At 36.0% G+C, this 20,818-nt stretch overlaps 3 protein-coding genes across 3 annotated transcripts; all 3 read left to right on the top strand.

Annotated features, from left to right (window-relative positions):
• The first annotated feature begins 295 nt into the window (after nt 1-295).
• On the top strand, nt 296-3,469 carry LOC116177215 (zinc finger MYM-type protein 1-like). Its single transcript, XM_031496122.1, has 2 exons — nt 296-692; nt 749-3,469. Exon 2 carries the CDS (start codon nt 749-751, stop codon nt 3,347-3,349), a length of 2,601 nt encoding a protein of 866 aa, XP_031351982.1. The 5' UTR covers nt 296-692; the 3' UTR covers nt 3,350-3,469.
• A 12,449-nt stretch (nt 3,470-15,918) lies between these two features.
• Nucleotides 15,919-17,029, top strand: LOC116177306 (C-C chemokine receptor type 3-like). The gene is made up of 2 exons (XM_031496244.1): nt 15,919-15,957; nt 16,010-17,029. The coding sequence occupies exon 2, from the start codon at nt 16,013-16,015 to the stop codon at nt 16,952-16,954; it is 942 nt and encodes a 313-aa protein (XP_031352104.1). The 5' UTR covers nt 15,919-15,957; nt 16,010-16,012; the 3' UTR covers nt 16,955-17,029.
• Nucleotides 17,030-19,032: 2,003 nt separating this feature from the next.
• Nucleotides 19,033-20,213, top strand: LOC116176373. Its single transcript, XM_031494895.1, has 2 exons — nt 19,033-19,121; nt 19,173-20,213. Exon 2 carries the CDS (start codon nt 19,182-19,184, stop codon nt 20,124-20,126), a length of 945 nt encoding a protein of 314 aa, XP_031350755.1. The 5' UTR covers nt 19,033-19,121; nt 19,173-19,181; the 3' UTR covers nt 20,127-20,213.
• The last annotated feature ends 605 nt before the right edge of the window (nt 20,214-20,818 follow it).

The following is a 20,818-nucleotide window of genomic DNA, read 5'->3' as shown; positions in this document are numbered from 1 at the left end:
TCCGTTTTCCTTGGAATGTTGGTCCTGCATCCCTTGGATCACGATATTATTTCTCCATATCATTCCTTGTGCTACCGCGATCTCCTTTAATTTTAAATTTTCTTCCTTCAGTTCTTTCCTTTGACTTGAAATTGGTACACTTACCGTTTTCTTCAACTTAAATTTTTATTTTCGGCTCTGCTTTAGTATATTCACTTTAACTATGTTTTTGCACCGTTTTTGTAATTTGGTTTGACTGCCTTTCCAATAAAATTTGCGTTTCATTCACGTGTCGTGCCGTAAATCAAACGCAGGGCCGTACCTACCTATAGGCAGAGTAGGCCCATGCCTATAGGCGCAAGCCGCTAGGGGCGCAAAAATCATAAATAAATGCCCTTCCTGCAATCCTAAAAGATCATCGCCACTCGCCAGCCAAGCGCATACTTGCACGTGTTTGTATTGAAATTCAAGCTCAAGTTTAGCAAAACTTGCAGCACCGATCTACGCGACAGACACGCTGGTGCTGGTGACGTTTATTCATATAATGTGCGACTGTGCGAGTAAACGTCGCAGTCACGGTGCATCCTGATTCTTCAATTTTCACTATTCAGCAGTCTATTGACGCGAAAGAGCTCACTGACCTTAATTTAGTGTGATTCTTGTTTTAATAAATAGAGAGCAACAAGGCCAGCAGCCAGCAGGCATAGAGAAGGGTATGGTATCTTTTTTATTCTGATTTCCATTTTATTTTTTATACCTATTATTACAGATGTTACCCAAAAAAAAGCTTTCGGGGGCAGAATTTAAAAAGATTAGAGCGAAAAAGTTAAATGTCAATCAGAAAAGTGCTTCACTTATGCAAACATTTATTAAATTGGGATCAAGACAAAAAGGTGTTGAAGAGGAGATGTGTAGAAGTGGAGATCAAGATCGTTCTCTTTCATCAAGTACTATCATCGGCAGTGAACGAGATAACGAATGTGAAAATAATACCAGCGCAACTTTAAGTGAACAAATTCAAGAAATTGAGGCGGGAGAAAATAATGGAATGGAAACTGAATCGACATCGACACACAATAGCAAAGAAGACACGGACACTCAGGTAACCTCCGACTTGAAATCAATGGAAAAGGAAGGTGGAATAAGTAGTATTAATAGTAGTAGTGAATTAGAATTAGAAATAATAAATTACAACAATCCGGTAAATTGGAAGGGAGATAAAGTGTTTTTAGAACAGTTGATAAAAAATGGGCCTGTATATGGAGATAACCTAGATTGTTATCCTGTAACAAATACTAGGCAATTTTCAAAAAAATACTTTTCCAAAATTCTGCCAAATGGTAATAGTATTCAACGTAAATGGTTGTTTTATTGCATAGAAAGGGATGTAATTTATTGTTTTCCATGCCTGTTATTTGGAGGGGCAAGTAGCCAGTTTTCTACAAAGAAAACTGGATTTAGAGATTGGCATAATATTGGTCCAAGGGTAAAAAGTCACGAAAATTCTACGGCCCATAAAAAATGTGTTATTGATTTAATAACATTTGAAATTAATTTAAAGAAAAGACATTTTTTAACAGATGAAATTCAAAAAATGATTTTGTCTGAAACTGAAAGATGGAAACATATTCTAAAATGTATCTTAGATGCAATTTTATTCTGTGTCAAAAACAACGAAGCTTTGCGTGGATCTGTAGAAAAAATTGGGCATCCAAATTCTGGTAAATTTTTGCAAACATTAGAGTTAATAAGTCATTACGACCCTATACTTAAGCAGCACATAGACTCCGAAAATCACAAAAAATACTTTTCGCCAAAGATCCAAAACGAACTAATTGCAATAGCTGGTAATGCCGTTAGAAATGAAATTGTCTCAAGAATAAAACAGGCAAAATATTTTAGTGTTATTTTGGATACAACCCCTGATGTATCGAAATCGGAACAATTGTCATTAGTAGTAAGGTATGTAGAGAAAAATGGGAAAACATGTTCAATTGAGGAGCGATTTCTGATGTTTATTGAGGTAAAAGAAAAAACCGGTTATGCATTGGCCAATATCCTTCAAAAAGTGTTACAAGAACTAGGACTAGATATTCAAAATATTAGGGGACAGGCTTATGACAATGGTTCTAATATGGCAGGTCAATATCAAGGCGTGCAAGCTAGGATACTGCAAGAAAATCCTACTGCAAGATTTGTCCCATGCTCGGCGCATAGTTTAAATTTAGTGGCATTACACAGTGCTTCAATTAGCCCTGAAATAATAACTTTTTTTGGGATTATTCAAAATTTGTTTAATTTTTTTGCGCATTCCACTGTGCGATGGACTAAACTAAAAAATGCATTAAATATTACCCTAAAAGGATTTAGTGATACAAGGTGGTCTTCCAAAGCATTAGCGTTGAATGCACTTATCACTCAATTTGAATTGGTTTTGGATCTCTTAGAAGAAATGACTGATGTTTCAATATATTCTGGTGAAACAGTAATTGGGGCAAAAAATTTTCAAAAAAATCTTAAAAATTTCGACTTTGTAATTCTTTTAGTTTTTTGGTCATCTCTATTAAATAAAATTAATAAAATAAATCTCTTACTGCAGAAAAAGGACTTAACATTAGATACCGCTTGCAAACACATTAAAGGGTTATTAGAAGAAATCAAGGAAAACAGAGATGGTTATTTTGAAAAATCTGAAAGAGATGCTTTGCAGATTTGTCAAAATTGCACTCTTTCAACGGAATATAAGGAAGTTCGAAAAAGAAAAATTAAAAAGATGAGCGGTGAGCTTGCTGACGATTTTTATTTAGACCCAAAAACGAAACAAAAACAGCTATTTTTTCAAGTCATCGATTCAATAATAACGCAGTTAAGTAACAGATATAAAGGTTTACATGAGATTTGCAGTGATTTTAGTTTTCTTAATGGGTCAGTTCTGTCCAAAATGAGTCTTTCTGATACTGAAAAGTGCATCAATGCTTTGTGCGATAAATATCCCAACGACTTCAATTGTACTGAATTTATTCAAGAAGCAGAAAGTTTTAAGTTTCAAACGCAAGAACTTTTTGATATCCAGGGACAATCTGCATTGGAAATTTATCAAAACCTACATAAATATGATCTAATGGCAGAGTATCCCAATTTTGCTACAGCATTACACATTTTTCTAACAATACCGGTCACTAGTGCTTCTTGTGAAAGAACTTTTTCAAAATTGAAACTTTTAAAAAACTATTTACGATCGACCATGTCCCAACAAAGATTATCTAATACTGCCATATTATCCATAGAAAGGATCATTGCAGAATCAATTTCTTTTGATAAATATATATCAGATTTCGCATCACAAAAAGCCAGACAATGTTGTTTGTAAAATTATCTTTCTACTCAAATATTTAAGTAGAGCGTAGAATTTCTATTCGTAAGTAAGTACCTATTTGATTTTATAACTACACATTACCATTTTTTTGTTATTAAAAATAAACTTGTTCTTAAAAAAAATATTAATGTTTACCCCCCCCCCCTCCCCCCCCCCCTTCCCTTGGTAGCGCTTTCTCTAGGGGGCGCAAAAAAGTAACCTTGCCTATAGTAGAATATAATGCAGTTACGGCCCTGATCAAACGTTACAACTTAGTTGCAGCTAATGGTATGAAAAGCATGCTAGTACGTACCATGTAAACAGCAACTTCCTCTAGAATTTATCGACCCCTTTATTGTCTAGCTTCTAGTAAAGATGATTTTGTTTATTCGAGAGGCTCAATATTGAACCCATGCGAATTTCGTAGTCTATCCTATCGTTTTAGCCTACAGCGACTATAAAAGCTAATTTAAACCAAACTCTTTTTGTTAGAAATTGTATGCATTAACGAAATTGATAATATACATCAGACCTCGCAATAAAAGAGTATCTAAAGCTTCATCTTAAAATTAAAAAATGGAAACCAATCCACTTATATTTATATTAAATTTTGTTACCCTTAATTATTGTGTAAATTATATACAGAGAACCAAAGCGCTGCTGATGTAAAAACGGTTGGAGATATCGGTTTGAACGTTTTAGAACTTATCTTTAGTAGCCACTCTGTGTAATGTTAACTTGTTTTTTTCAGGAATTGTCTCTTGCAAGTTTGACTAAGTAGGTAACAGATACTAAACTTAATGCTTTATTTGGAGGCACCTCTAATTATATATTACCAGTATTTAAACAATGATATTACTAAAGAAGGAAAGCTCCCCTTACAACAGTGGGGCAGATGACGACAAGGGTGCCATGAGCGAAAATGCCTGTTAACGGTGAGTTTCCTCTTTTAAGAGATCAAAAACGTACCGAAGAATTTTAAGTTATTTATGTCTATCATTGTGAATTGAGTGCGAAAAGGAGAAAAGCTCTCCACAGCAAACCGTAAGTAAAAGACAATGTCAGGTTGGTTTATATTCTTTCTTATTATTAATTTTGTAAGCAGCTTTTCTACTTATATAATGTTATATCTCGAAACGATCGTCCGTTTGAATTACAGCGCAGAAATGAAGTCGTGAACCGGAAAAAGAGTTCCACGGAGCATACTTCCTGTCGCATCATTATCTTATCTATATCCCCGACACACATATCAAGAAAATTTGTGCAGACTGCTGTTCGAAAGCTGACAGATCTTATCAGCTCGACTTTTTAGCTTATAGGTACTTTTTGAAAATTCTCGTTGCAATCACATCAAAGTAAAATGTCTACGTCCCAATTAGATCTAGCCGATCCGACCCCATAATAGGTATGAGTAGAGCAAGCTATTTCCCGTTTGTAATAAGGGTCGCTGTCTTTGACAGGATCAATATACCACGACGGAGTGGATAGAAATGAGATTTGAGCCTACTTCAGAATTTGACAGGATTCTGTTACGATTATGATCAGTGTTTGTTCGAAAGTCGGCGCTTTAGCTATGTAGTCTATACAGAAAGTTTCCTCGCTCGCTTGAACGGTTTCGTTCACGAGAATTGAGACGTTTCGGGAAAAAGCACAGTCAGTCCCTTTATGTTTATCATACTCCTACTCGGCGGGAATCCTTAGCTACTGCTTTAATCAAGTCATTTCGCTTGGTTGCACAATGCCTGAGTTAAAGTTATTTTTCTAAATGTAATTGTAAGTGTAGCAGTTTAGGTTGGGAAAAAGGTCGCAGATGGACGTTCGTGGAGGAACCCTTAAAATAATGCAATTTTGCATTTCAAAGCATTCTAGAATTGGCGCAACGTGTTTTTGGAGTTTGATTTAATAAATCCAATAGCTTGACTAGACGTTTTCCATGAGCTAATATAAAAAAGTTTGAGTACAGGGTGGGTAATCACAAAGATATAACATAAATAGCATTGATTTTATCCATTTAAATGGACACTAGGTAAAAGGCTAAGTAAAAACCTTTGTGAGTAGTTGAAATGGTGACAAAAAAGGGTACAAACCATCCACCAAAATTCTTTAAAATAGGTAATGAAACAGTAACTAATACACAATGGGTCAAAAATTAATTTCGCTGTACAAAAAATACGCACCACTTTCGCCAAACAAATTTATTCAGAAGGGTTCTAGGCCATTGTTGTCTTTGCGTATCCATCTCCATTAAAACTTATATTCACGGCGTACAAAAATTTCAGTGAATAACGATTCGGATAAGGGAAGAAAAGAACAAGGAGGAAGAATCGATGCGTTAGAAAGAGTGATTAGGAGAAATAATATCGTAAACCAATGGATGCAGGACAAGAGGAAGGTTTCAAGGAATCCTGGAAAAAATTGGAGTAGAAATTAACATGGAAAAAAAAAACTTATAGTGGAAGGTTATAGATTGGAGAGCTAGGAGACAGGAAGGATCAATTAAAATCAAAATACAAGAATGGACTAAAAAGAATGGAAAATACACAATAAATCTTAAGGGTTTGGATAGGAGACGACTTTACGAGAAAAGTAAAGGAAGAGAGAAAGACCGTACTACCGTACCTGAAAGAAGCAAGGCATAACAAATTGATAGTGAATGGAGATGCATATGAAGTGGAAAAACTTGAAGTGCCAACCGAGCCAACTGGAGAGGAAGAGCACAATCAGCAACTCCGGAAAATCACAAAAAAGTACATAAAAAAAACAACGGCAGGCAACGACAAGGAAAATGATTTACGGAAATGAATAGGAAAAAGGAACATAAAAGCCATGCTTGTTCCCGGTGAAATGGAAGAAAACGCCCAAAAAAATGAAGCATTAGAATAAAGGAATTCTAGAAATACAGGATATGAGAAGGAAAGGGGAAGGAAAAATTATTTTTGGCTTTATTTTTGAGTGAGCGGGGTTTCAGCCAACGCTACCCTATACCAACCCAATCCACTATACATTTACAGTCCATGCCCGAAACCCGATTCGAAACAGGGATGACCCATTAGCACCACGGTCCAGCAATAGACAGACCAGGCTACACTCTTTATTACAGAGGGAAAAACAGGCAATAAAAGAATAGGCTTTATGGAAACAAACACACTAAATTTCAGGAGAGTAAATGGAAGAATCGTGTAACTAAATTTAAGAAACCAAGTGTCAATGATTGCGTTGTTTTCGCGTCATTCCGTCCGTCGAAGAAACAACATGGGCCTCGTGAAAATCCACCATCGGCACGAACTATCTTGTGCCTTAACCTAAACGATACGATCCTCACTCAAAGCAACTTCAAAGATTACTGGAGCTGCAACAGCTCATGACAAGACAATCCGAGGTCTACAAAATCTTGTGGTTTCACATATTCCTTGGACTGAACACAGGTCAAGTGGATGTAAGAAAAAGCGAGAATGGGTATAGAAGGATGTAAAAGCTACACCGTCGTTTACTACACAATGTCCCTTCCACCGAAAATAATACTGCGACATCTGCAGAGAATGTTTTGCTTCATGGGAAACACAACGTATTTTAGATGACCCTTTATTTTAAGAGATAGAAAAAAATGGACCTAGGTATCTGGTGCTTAATTATAAAGAGAAAATCACTGGCATAAACAGATTTCAGTTATCTCTAATCCTTTAACCGCCAGAGGGTGTTTCTCGAATTACTCAATTTAGTTAATGCCCCATAACTTTCTTATTATTAAAGATTTTGGCAAAATCTTTCTTAGATCACTTTTGTATGTATCGCCATACACAGGGTTTGGCCCAAACAATATTTTTCATATGGACCGCCCTATACACTGTGGAGTTTTTAAAAAGAGTGTAAAATTTCCTAAATGTTGGTTTATTATCACTTATTAAATTTATATTAAATATTATTTTAACCTTCCTGCTACGAACGTACCTTAGTAGTTGAATCACTAAAAAATACTAAGAGGGGTGCATTTGTAGCCCAATATTAATTGGCATTTAATATTCATCTGGGTTCAATTTATTATGTTGCTGTTACTCTACCCTTTTTAAGGGACTACCGTTTTTTTTTAATGATAACCAAAGTTTGTAATCAACCACAGGTATTCGATTACATGCACCTGCAAAGAAATAGGTATAACAAAATTTTTGTATTAGAAGCGTAAATATGCGTTACAAATTGTATATGTTAACGTAATAACGTAATACGAATGTTAATTACTTTTTTATACAACTTATTTTTTAGCACAATATTTACAATGGATAGCTTGTACAGCGTTCTGTTGCTTCTTGCAGATAAATTTTCTAACTTTTTACAGAAAAATAATAAAAGCAGTTAGTAAAATAATCAGAAACAACTAAAAAAATGCATAATGGAGGATAAAAGAAAATACGAAAGCGCAGAAGTCACTCAATACAAAATTATCATCAAAAAAACAAAAATTGGGATACACTTGTACCCCTCCTCGTAGCAGGAGGGTTAATATTGCATTTTATACATTAAAATATTTTTATTGCAGACATCTAGGATCTGCATTATTATATGACTTATTTGTTTTATTTACGAGTTTTTATGTTCTTTGTTTTTTGCGTGTTATTTAAAATTAAAAGTATTTGGAACAAATAAAAATTTCCAAATACCCAAAAAATTGTTATTTTAAACAATCCTGCCATCTTTCGTTCGCCATGAAAACCTAGATGTCTGCAGTAAAAATCTTGTAATGCATAAACAGCATTACTTCAAATAATATTTAATATAAATATTACAACTGATACATGAAAATTTAGCAAATTTTACGCTCTTTTCAAAAACTCAAAAATATATAGGGTGGTTCATATGAAAAAATGTTGTTTAGGGTCGTATAAGAAAAACCAAACACTCTGTATAAAAACTGTCACTTGCGATGGATTCTACATAAAAAAGTACCCTAAGAAAGATTTTGTTAACATCTATTATCTTTAATAATAAAAAAGTTATGATGCGTAAAGAAGTCGACTAAATTCGAGTAACGCCCCATATCGGGAAAATGAGAGATAGCCGAATTCTGTTTGTGCCAGTTTTCCTTTTAAAATTGAGCTCTCTCTTAAAATAAAGGGCGTTTCTATAAGAAAGTGTGCAATGTGAACCACCCTGTACATCCATTCACGTATACAAGTATGAACTCACAGAAGGGAGAAACGGTGGGGAGGTGTACTCTTTACTTGCTTGTCAACCCGAGCTGTTCATTTGGCATTCGCAGCGTCTCTTAATACAGATCCGTCGATTCATTTCAAGAAGAGGGGAGCCAAAGAAGATTTGCTCGGACAATGGAACAAAACTCCACGGAGCAAACAACGAGCTTTCAAATCATAAATGACTAGGAAAACGACTTGATTAACTTTTTAAAAATAAAAAACGAATTATCTCTGAAACAAATGAAAATCGGATTTGAGCAGATGATTTTGACTATTTTAGCTCCTGGACATGTCTTTTCTTCGAATCACTCTGTATAATCAGTCAAATGTCGGCTGAATAAATAATTAAATACACTGTTGGGCGGCATATAATAAAATTGCCATAGCAAAACTGAAAATAGTTACCATAATTACTAATAGTACTACAGCATTTTTGTATCCTTAAAGTTATCTCCTCGAATACTTCTTTTAAATGTTCCAAAATATACCAAAAATAATACCAATACGTAGGTGAGGTGACCTATTTTGGAAATGATGAAACAACTGTCCTAATTATACTTTACTGCAAATGCGGTTTTCTTGTATCTTTTACCGTTAACAAGAATGGTGTTTAAAACATTACCAAACACACATAATTTTTGTGATTTAGTGAGCTTTTCTGAGGGTGGTGAAAGAGGAAGTAAACAGGCAAGTTTGAGCAAGTGCTACACAACGACGTTATCGAACTCTCGGTTTCTGAATACAATAATAGTCCAGTTTCGCTAGTACCACAAAAAATCCACTAACGGTAGGAAATAGGAAACTTATCGCTGGAAAATGTTCATTACCTTGTATAGACGATATCTTAGATCATCTAAGTGGAGCCAAGTGGTTTTCAGTGATCGACTTAATTTCAGGATTCAGGTTCTTATCGTCTTAAAAGGCTACCTTTTGGTCTATCGGTTAGCCCAAATAGTTTTCAAAGAATGATGTGTATGGCATTTGCCGGAATTACACCTGAAAAGGCATTTTTGTATATGGACGATTACTCTAATGAAGATCATTTAAAACGTATTTGGAACTTGCAGAAAATTTAATTTAAAACTTAATCCCAAAAATGTAAATATTTTAGAAAAGAAGTTACATATTTAGGTCTAGAATTACAGACCAAGGTATTCTACCGGATGACCCGAAATACGATATAAAAACTATCCAAGACCACAAACGGCTGACCAAGAAAAACCTTCGTAACATTTTGCAACTATTACCGTAGATTTATTTCGCATTTCGCATGGGTAACAGAAGTTGACTCGGAAAAATTCACAATTTGTTTGGTCGGAGGAGTGTGAGAAGTCTTTTAGTAAAGAATGTTTTAATTAGGCCTCAAATTCTTTAATATCCAGATTTCTCTAAGAAACTTATTCTTACTACTGACGCTTCAAAGGACGCTAGCGGAGTGGTCCTTTCTCAAAGTTTCGACGGTAACGAGATACCAATAGCTTCCGCTTCCTGGGAACTAAGTACAAAAACGAAATCTTTGCGAATCTTTCAAAATGGTTGAATATCTTCCACGAAATTTCCACAGCTTATCACAGTCAATCGATAGGGGAACGTGAACGTACGCATCATACCTTCAATGAGTATATCCAAAATGTACATAAATGACGCTCAGTCAGATTGGGATACTTGGAGTAGATACTTTGCATTACAATACAACACCAAGCACTTATCATAATTTATTATGCACCGTTTGAACTAGTATTTGCAAAGAAAGCCGATTTACCCGGACCCGCTTTGTATAGCTCACAATTGTGTCAAAAAAGAGCTGGAGAGTATCTAGAAAAAGCGAAAAGAAGTCATAAATTAAAATGTGATGCCAATTTATGCGAAATTCGATTAAAACCATGTAATCCAGATCACAAATGAAAACCGCAGTAATTAGATCCTGCATTATCAAAGACGATAAGGACAGGCAAGTAAAAGTAGGTACACAAAAATCGTGCACACATTTTTATCGTACAAATTAGAATTAGATTATAACAAGTAATTTAGTTACATACGTACATACACAGTTTATAGTATGTAATAAGAAGTTATAATTATAATTAGGTATAGAATTTATTGATGTCGATGTACTTTTTAATTTTTAAATCCAGTTTCTGTAGTAAATAGATTCTTGTGTAATTGTTTTGCTTGTAGACTCCGACTCCCAAAGGATACCCTTCACAAGTGAGCATAGTGTAGGTCATTCTTTAGGGAAAGGAGGTGTGGTGCCCTTATTAGTTATTATAAAATGTCTCGAAACACTGAAGGTGCAATAAGCGTGAGGTCAAACTCCAACCAATTATTATTGCACTTTCCCGCATAGGTGATTGTCACCTAAATCAATCAACCATAGCAACACAGTTCCGTATAAAAAGCGTTTATGGTAGACTAAAACCCTACATATATAACACGCATAAATGTCCGGCGGATGTTGCTGTATTCTTGTAGGAATATTATGCGTTTATTATTTCCCATTGATGTACGAATTATCTGCGCATATGCATATATTAAAGTGGTGTTATATACGTTTATAAAACGATTGCTAAGAAACGGTTATTTATACACGTTACCAACGTAGAAAGTGAACTCTATGATTTATATATACATGAATAAAAATCGTATTTTAAACGTAGGTATAAAATCGGTCTACATAAAAACGTATACCATACTACCAATACCGAATTTATCCTTTCAAAACGGTTTAAAACCGTTTTTAAACGTAAAGTGTGTGCTGGGAATTGTTATAAACGCGTCGAACTCAGAGATTCTTTAATTGATACCTTTACAGGTATTACACACTCAATTGTATAGGGCCCGAGATAATTATTTTTGGGACTAATTTAACAGTGCAAGTAAATAACTGAAATGCCTATGGTACCTAAGACCATTAAGACATCCACGAAGTTAAAAAATATAATAATAGGATTTCTCAATGACCCCATTTAACTTTTCTCGTTACCCTTATCTTATAAGAGAAGCAAAAATACAGAAACGCAATGCTCCTGCATAAGATTATATTTATCAAATCAATTAATCGAGACTCCTGTTGATTCAAATTAAATTCGAAGTATGATAGTGATTGTAGTTTTGTAATGCAATTATTTCGTGAAGCCCACAGATACAATCGTTAATTCCGACACACAGACACAAAAATTGGATTTGTCTGAAACTGCCACCACCATCAATTAAAATTATAAGTCACGCTCCTGATGGCAATCAATTTTGTATAAGACAATATACCGCTACAGACGTCGCTCAATTCTCAATTTCAATTTCTAGCGGTTGTAAAATATCAGACAATAGAGTGCCTCATGCAAAATTATTACTTTTGTGACAGTTTTTGCGCGAGTTTAAGGCGTGGGATGCTATTCACCGCGAGTTTTATGTTAAGTAATAAAGTACACTTACATTACGAGACTATCGGCTGCTGCTTCTTCAACTGCGGTATTCTGAAATAAAACAAACGCTGATAAGACATCAATTTAGGATATGCAATAAAAAGTGCCAAGACATTGTACAAGCACACACTTAGTATGGTGTTATGCACGAAGTTAGGCAGTTACGTAAACTCATTGGTTAGGTGCTAGTTTCGGTATTTTGGTAATCATAATTTTACACTGATTGGCCCCCTCAAAGCCATTTGCCCTTCTGGTTTCTTCTGCTACGAATGCAGGTAGACAAACGCCATTTGAATTAAAATGGAGTTTGGGGGAGATCGTTCCTAAATACACAATGAATCTTATTGACATTTGGGGATTGATGTTAGCATAAGTCAACATTGACCTTTTCAGTGAAACTATAAATCACGACGATGTTTCTTTCGACTATTTGCCACGCGACATGTTTATTACGCAGACGGGCGCATCCTACCTTTAATGAAAACTGGCAGGATAATTGGAAAATTGCGAGTTTTTACAAGCTCTCAAACGTTAACGATACGGTGATCTAAGTGCTTTCAGCCAGTTGTGCTTTAAGCTCGTATACGGGCCGCCATAAAGAGCTAGAGCGGCGAATATATAAATTGCATTTTAATGCCGGATGGAAATAGAAAACCATATACCTCGTATCGTATGTACGTAAATTCGACGTAAAGTACTTTGCAGTTAATTGTAGTGTAGACCTTATTTTATTTCGCTTATAAAACATTTATGGCAGTTTGGGAAATGGCCAGCAAAAATTTAGGTATAGGATGAGGAACGGGAGATCCTGTCGGCTATTCATCATACTAAAAAATTGTTTGTGTGTCTTTAGCTCCAGCATAAGAATTCATCGCTTAAGATTTCAGAAAATCTTATTTACTAATCCAGTAAAGGAACGGCCTCAAGCGATGACTTTCACGAAAGATTTAAGACATTTTATATTGGGTCGTGAAATTTGTAACTTATGTTCAATGTGTAATCCTCCCACAGTTTAAAACCAAAAAATCGCTTGAAAACATCAGCGAAAACGCGAGCATCGCATGCAAAATGAACCGCTGAACCCGTACGAAACGATTGGATTTGTATTTTGTATTAACTATAATGGTGACTACACTCGAGAGGGCAAAAAAGCAGTCCGATGTTCTATAAATAATGGTCTTGACATCTTTCTTTTTTGATGATAAATGATCCCATAGGTTTAAAGGTGGCATCTATCGAGAGCTTTCACTTTTCCGTAGAATTTCGATCTCGGAGAAAAAACCTTTGGTCCACAGGACCTTATGCATTCAGGTACTATTCTACGTTATTATTTTAATGACACGAGGCCGGCTTCAACGCCCTCAACGGTAGCTGCATCTTTAAATTTGACTGCGTCGCTGAGATGTTGCCATAATGCTGGGATACTGGGCGAAAGACGAGAAAAAGTAAGTTCTGCCCTGAATAAAATTTAAAAAAATAAGCTAGAAAATAAGCCTGTGATTTAATTTCCACGTAAAAGTGATAACTTTAAAACAAGGGCACAGTAAAGACCTGCTGGTAGAAGGTTGAAATTGCTCTTGGACAGCTAGATATGTTTTTAAACTTCCAGAAAAGCGATACTTTTCGGCACAAGTCGACTTATCCCATTGGACCTTTACTCTGCCTAGATTTGTGCCGAATTCTCCTTCGGCTCTCTCGGCACTGGTTTTGAAGCTATCATTTTTACGTAGAAATTTAATCACAAAAATTAACTTAACCCATCAGACTTTTACTCTGCCTTTTCTGGAATCACCGTTAACGATTAGTTTATATATTACCGATTTTTATACAGACAGTAAATTGAAATATTGGTTTCTATTGAATGTTAGTTACATTTTTCGTGTTCAAGTTACCCGACGTGTCACACGTTAATTTGTCTCGCATGCCATGCTATCACGCACTCTCTTTTGCTTTGTGTTTTGTCTGATTGCAGATTATGGGCAAAAAGCGCCCTTCTGAGTTCGGTACGACTGGGGCTAATAATCGAAGGTAACATTTCTAATTTGTCGTTACTCCGTGGGCTTAACGTTTGAATGCATTTTCGTTATCGACACGTTGGAATTGTTTGTTGAGGGCCCAGAACAAGAGAGGGATAATAAATAAATAAATAAATAAATAAAGATAAATAAAGATAAACAAAATTGCTTTTGGAACGTTAGGCATTAATACAAATCTGTTATTAACCTTCCAAAACATCGATAGTTTTAAAATCAATGTCAGGCGAGTTCGCCACAAATTGACCATTACTTTGTCTAGGTTTGTGCCAAGCTCGCGCCTTCGATTCTCTCAGCATTGTTTTAAAACTGTTATTGTTAATATTCCTATTTTAATGCTGAACGAGCCCAGGTTTGCAAAAGTGATAGTTTTAAAACCTACGCAGAGGAAAGGTTTGATGGGGTAAGTTTTAAAACTGTTACTTTTGCGTAGAAGTTTAATAACAGACAGATAACAATTTGCGGCGAAATTATCCAAATGGACTTACCCCATCAGACCTTTACTCTGCCTGGGTTTTTGAACTGGAACTGTTACTTTAACGTGAAGATTTAAAAATTAGGTTGCAGTTTGCAAAAGTGATAGCTTTAAAACTAATGCCGAGCGAGCCGAAGGCGAGTTCGGCACAAACCTTGGCAGAAGAAAGGTTTGATGGGGAAAGCAAATTTGTGGTGAAATTACCGAAGTTGATGTACTCGGCTCATTAAGAGAAAACGACGCTGGGTCAAGTAAAACGTTTTGTTCCTATAGAGCCGAATACCTTGACTTTCCAAGTTGTGAAGGGTTTCAAAGGGAAAGAAATCACTAACCCGTTAATTCCTCTTTAGATGAACTATTTAAAATGTACGGTTCTAAGAGAGCTTGACTTTAAAAAGGACACGCATGCGTTGAAGCTGTGATACCTACACCCTTATAATTCTAAAACCGACGTACTAGTACCAAAGATAGGTATGTAAACTGCAAAGTGTTTAAACCCTTTTATTTCCCACCCCACCCTAAAAAGAGAGGGGTTTGTTGCCTTTTTACATGGAACCTTTGATTTAATTCCAAAAAGGATCAAAATAAAAAAGGGCCCACGGCAAGAGATCACTCATCTTGTCACCATGATTTCTCCTTACTCGTTCCCGTTCCAGAATGTATGCACTAAATGGCAAAACCAGGACGATAAAAGTAGTGGTAATCGTTTCCATCGCCCCGAGGGATCAGGAATTGAAAGGTAGAGTTCTTTAGGTCAAAGGGCATTTTGACTCATTACGCGGAGCACCAAATGACCGGAACGCCAAAAGAAATGCTATCAACTTAAAAAATCTCTGAAAGGTTTTCTTCGTTTACTCTTCGTGTTGCCTTTTCATTAACATCCCGTTAGCCGTACAACCAAAAAGTTCCACATCGCCGCTTTATAGAATACGAAACCCAGTAGACCTAAACATCCTTCTCAAGTTGTTGTTGAAGAAGAAAGGGGGCCTCTTCACTTGTCCCAAGCCAGTCTGATTGCATGGAAAGGGCTACTGTAGCGAGTCTATAGAGATTAATTTGATTCCAGAAAGGCTTCTAAACGATGTTTAATCACAAATATGCCATGTCGATTATCAACTCACCAACTTTGTGCGAAAAAAATCTCCTGAAAACTCGTCGTGCCATCGTGTGTTATGAACACGGAACAGAATCGAGTTAAAAAGTGTGCATGGCTACCGTCGCAAATATGACACAGTGACCATAATGCCGACATACCACCTGGAATGCGCGAAGTCTCTAGTGAAGAACCCTGAACAGGAACACCCCTTCGTTTCAAAATGTTTCAAATTTAAAACGTGCCAAGGACATGCGACCTTTCTCAAAACTTAAGGAATTCTTACAAACAGAGATAACCCAAGAGCATAGTTCACTGCAAAGAGATTAAGTAAATAGCTCCTATCCTTATTTACCAATACTAAGCATTCAGTCCAAAAGTCACTCGCCGCGACAGAGCATTGCGTTATTGGTAGGGTAAGTACTGTTTATACAGAAACGTGAAATACAATAAACAATTGTAGGACATGGACTACGGCTACGAAGCAAATTTGACAACGGACGACAATGGGGAAATTAGTTATTCGGCGACGAATGCCCAAATTGCCCAAGAGGTAATTCTAACTATCGCATTTATGATCGGTGTGGCCGCCGATATCTGTATTTTCTTCACGATCTTCTGCTACAAACGAGTGCGAACCATTCCGAATATATTTTTGGCGAATTGGGCGATAGCCGACATGCTTTGCTTAATGGTAGCGCCCAGCTCCTACAGGGTGTTATCGTTTATAACTCACAACTCGTTGGATCACAACTTCGCCTGCGTCATATCCGATATTGGATCAACCCTACACTTCACCACAAATGTTTTCGTTATTGTGACGCTAGCTGACTGGTTTATCGGCGCTTACTTTGGACGTGCATCGGAACGGTTCCACGCATACTACGTGCACGTGATAGGAACCATTTGGACAATTTCCATTGTTGTTATTGGTGTCTCCACATCGATCTGCTTTCACTATTTTTCCTTGCTTATCCACCACGTTCTCATAACGTCTATAACGTACGCTTTAGTTTTAATACTAGTAATAATATTCCAGTTGTCTAGGCTCATTCAAAAATTGAGAAAATCACCATTTACGTCGTCTCCACTGATTCTAAACTTGGCAACCGCATACATTTTCTGCACGATATTCAGCATCCTTATGCTATTCGTTCATTTGCTTGCCAGAATCGAATCAGTGGAAGTACTTTTTTTCATTCTCTTATTTTGTAGCAGTGTAGTAAATTTAGCTTTGATTTGCACCTTTAATAATGATTTTAGATCGTGCTTAATGCAAGCCGTACGGTGCACTGGTAACCAGGATGATGGTACGTTCGATTTTAATAATCCTATTAGAAATAATCAAAATGGTAGTAATATTTCGCGTCGTAGGTTAAGCGAAGAGTTGTTAACTGATATTAGTTAAGTTTCGTATTGTAAAAAACTAAATAATTAAGAATCTAGTTATGTAGAAGATGGAATTAAAGGTTCTTTGATGCCGCATCTCTTTTTACCAAAAATTCCTGCAAATGATACACTGCGTTTAGTTAAAACCGAGCGTTGCGGCGAATTGAATTTTGTCTCAAAAACACAGTCCGTAAATGGAATATACAGGGCGTTACGAAATTCGCGTTCACGGGCTTAATTCTTAGACAAAACTGAATCAAAAATTACGTTTCAATCCTTCTTATAAATCAGTTTTAGATGTTACGTTCCATTTAGTTTTGTACGTTGCCGATTTGTACCGACAACTCCTATAGAGTCAACATTTTGCTTTTGTTCTTACCGTAAATTGAATTATTGCTTTCTATTGTGTATTAATTACGGCTGTTGTATCGATTAAACCGACGCGACGTGACAAACATTAGATTTTATAAGCCGCACTATCACTTTCGTTTTAATCCGATTGCAGATTACTGGCAGAGAGCGCCCTTTTGAATTCAGACGACCGTGGCCAGGATTCAAAGGTAATTTTTTAATATCGTCATACTCCGTGAGAAATTTTGTATAAGAAATTTGCACTAAAAGTCATTCTAACGTTCCTGAATACGTCAATTAACTGTGATTTATCCCGTGAAAAAAGTTGTGTACTTTTTATGAATGATAAGGGAACCCAAACCAAAGATACTGGTTTCATTTTTTTCTCATTAATTGTCACTTTTTTAAGTTCATTAATACCATTCTTTTATGTGGGTTAAATTTTTTATTTAGCATCCAGAAGCGTGTAAATTGATTTGAATAGAATTTTGTGCCAGGTGTTTGATTATTTACGAATATTATAAAGATATAGGCAATTAATTAGATTGGGACACGACATGAGACAGGATTATAACTTTATTTTTTATGTCAATCTTTTAAATTACAAGTGGAGTTGGAACGAGGTTATTTTCCACAATATATTGAATCAACGCTATTCAGATGAGTCATTAATAATTCATTACTGAGTTAACCGTGGTATTAAATATTTCATTACAAAAAATTGATTCTTCAGTAACATGTTTACCAGTGTCGTAGCGAATAAAATTTATTTTCCATAAGGAGGGGTTTCTAACTCATGTAACCGCTTTCATATGACATTCTACACCAACATAATTTTGAGTAACGTGTACGTCATTTTACACACCCTAAAGGGTACCTTTAGACTATATCTCACATGATTTTTTATATGATATGTTATATGATATTTACTACCAACATATTTTTCGTAAGAGTTTTAATGTTTTACTTTACACTTGACAGGTTTTTCATATGACTTTAATACAAGAAGTTACGAAACCATATATAACTTCTCTAAATTAAAATGTTCCAAGTTCCAAGATTGGACTACTAGTTCAAAAGTTACAGCCCTTTGAATTTTCTTTCGAAATTGGTTTCTAGTCCATAACTTTTGATTGAGAAGTCCGATCGAAAAAGTACGAATTGTTTTGGATTCAACGCACCAAAATTAATAAGAAAAAGTGTTTTCCCGAGAAATTTTGGTGCAGTCGATTTTTGGAAAAAAGGAAGGTTATACACATGTTTCAAATAATCTCCTTTCATACCCCTATAAAGACGTGTACGCGTTCGTCTCAATCTCCGATTGAGCTACTCGCATGTTTTTCTGTATCTACGACAAAAGGACGTGGATATTTAACATTCCCATGCAGTTTTCCTAAAATTTATCACGACTTTTTTCGTATCGTATTATACCTTATGGATCATCCGCCACGGAAAAGTTCCTTTTTCAGTAGAACGAATTCTCTAAATTCTCCTCCAAGTAATTCCCATTTTCAAAATTCCCTGTTTACTTCCAAGTACCGATTTTTAAGTTTTATGGAACTGTAGCTAGGCCACTGATCAACAATTATGATTGAAAACCAGAAAATCTGCACTGGTGTTCAGCAACTTTACACCAGAGTATGAGTGGGAAACCTACAGGCTGCAAAGCCAAAGGCTATATTTTCCAGATTAATCTAAAAGTTAATTACACAATTGGTCTACATAATATTGATAACCTTTTCAATAATTTATTTATCTCTCTTCATTATCGTATTTACTTCACATAAGCGAACTTGTCGTCGAATTAGAGACATACCGAATAACTAGACAAATAAGTAAGTAATCAATCAGAGTGTTTAATTGTTATAAATAAATTACACTTTCAGGATAACAGCATGGACGTCGAAAGTAATATAACGTTAAACGATAAGGCGGAGTTAACCTACTCGGTTATGAGCAGTCGCCTTGGCATGGAAATTGCTTTGACGATATTCTTCATAGCGGTTATGTGTGTTGATATTGCCATGTTCCACACAATCTTTTGCTATAAACGACTGCGCACTGTACCCAACATCTTATTCGCAAACTGGGCTATCGCTGATCTACTGTGCGCCATGATAACGCCAAGCGGATATAAAATACTTTCCATTATAACAAGCGGCAACATAACCCACGAGTTTCTGTGCTTCCTAGAAGAGTTTGGAGCAACGTTCCATATCGCGGTTAACTTGTTCGTCATTATAGTTTTAATCGATTGGCTTATTGCCGCATTTTTCGGAAGGGCGTCCGAGAAATTTCGCGACAATTACGTTTTGATTGCGGGCGTAATCTGGTTGATCGCCCTTGTGTACGGAACTGCATCGTCCGCCATTTGCTTCCGCTTTTACTCGTATTTCGTGCATCACGCTTGGTCGTTAATGTCCACTTACTGTATTATAGCTGTGCTGGTGATCGGATTGCAAGTCTCAAGGCTTGTCCAGAGATTGCGGCAATCTGGCATTATCTCCCCGACGTTAAACTTAACGTTCGGTACCATTTACGCCATTGGCTGTATTTTAACTATAGTTCAAATGATGACCCTGCGATATTATGGAAGAGCTTTCGAAACTTTTGTAACGATGTGCCTATTCGGTACAAATCTCGTAAATTTTGGCGTGTTGATGGTGACTAACTCTGAGTTCCGGACATGCTTCTTAATGGCGATCAGATGTAAGCGAGATGATGACGATCACGAGTTTGATTTTCACAATCCGATCAGTAAGGTAACGGTGAGCAAACAAAGACTCGAGAGTGAATCCTCTTCTATTGGGAGCCAGGAATTTTTGACACAAATTCATTAATTTATAATTAAGCTACACTGTCGCTATCGAAATTTGTCATACTAATTTAGTTTTGTGTTTAAGGATAAATAAAGTTTACCAAATGAACTATTGCAGATCACTTTCAAAATTGGGACGTTCCTAATCATTAGGTATTGGAAGCGTAAATATCATTTAAGTACTCTAGTAATATTGCATACGGTGTCCAATGTCAAATAGAGCAATTGAAAATACAGTTCTGTGAATTTAACGTGGTCATTAAAACCAACGGCGGAACCAACGCAAGTAATGAAGCCAACGTCGTAGAGTTACCGATAGCTAGTGGTTCTCATTAGGGTGGTAAGTCAGCCCTACACCAAATTTTAGTTGTAAATGTCAAGTAGAATCTGAAAAACAAGAAAAATATTTCTTCCATACATTGGCAACCGCCAAAAAGGGATTTTTTTTTTTTTTTTTTAAAGGTGCAGCTCATCAACTACTGGGTTATTAGTGCTACACCCTCCTTTGATCGTTAATCGCAAAACTTGGAATTTGTAACCATAAAAATGTTATCGCCTTCCCTAGTTGAATAAAGATTAGTAAAAAGTTAAAGGGTAGAATTTGCCACTTAGTGAAATGTTTCAGTTAATAACAAAGTTTAACGGGAGTAAAACTTCTGATTGCTTGCAGGCATAGAAGTGAGGATAAAGCTAGATCATGCAATAAACCTGAAG

This window comes from Photinus pyralis, unplaced genomic scaffold (genome assembly GCF_008802855.1).
Source record: "Photinus pyralis isolate 1611_PpyrPB1 unplaced genomic scaffold, Ppyr1.3 Ppyr1.4_LG7, whole genome shotgun sequence".
Taxonomy (NCBI): Eukaryota; Metazoa; Arthropoda; class Insecta; order Coleoptera; family Lampyridae; genus Photinus; species Photinus pyralis.
The sequence above is the reverse complement of the archived record's forward strand: the minus strand, read 5'-3'. Positions and strand labels throughout refer to the sequence as shown.

Bases quoted from the DNA above. Each gene is read 5' to 3' on its own strand.
- LOC116176373 (XM_031494895.1), top strand. From the start codon at position 19,182: ATGGACGTCGAAAGTAATATAACGTTAAACGATAAGGCGGAGTTAACC.
- LOC116177306 (XM_031496244.1), top strand. From the start codon at position 16,013: ATGGACTACGGCTACGAAGCAAATTTGACAACGGACGACAATGGGGAA.
- LOC116177215 (XM_031496122.1), top strand. From the start codon at position 749: ATGTTACCCAAAAAAAAGCTTTCGGGGGCAGAATTTAAAAAGATTAGA.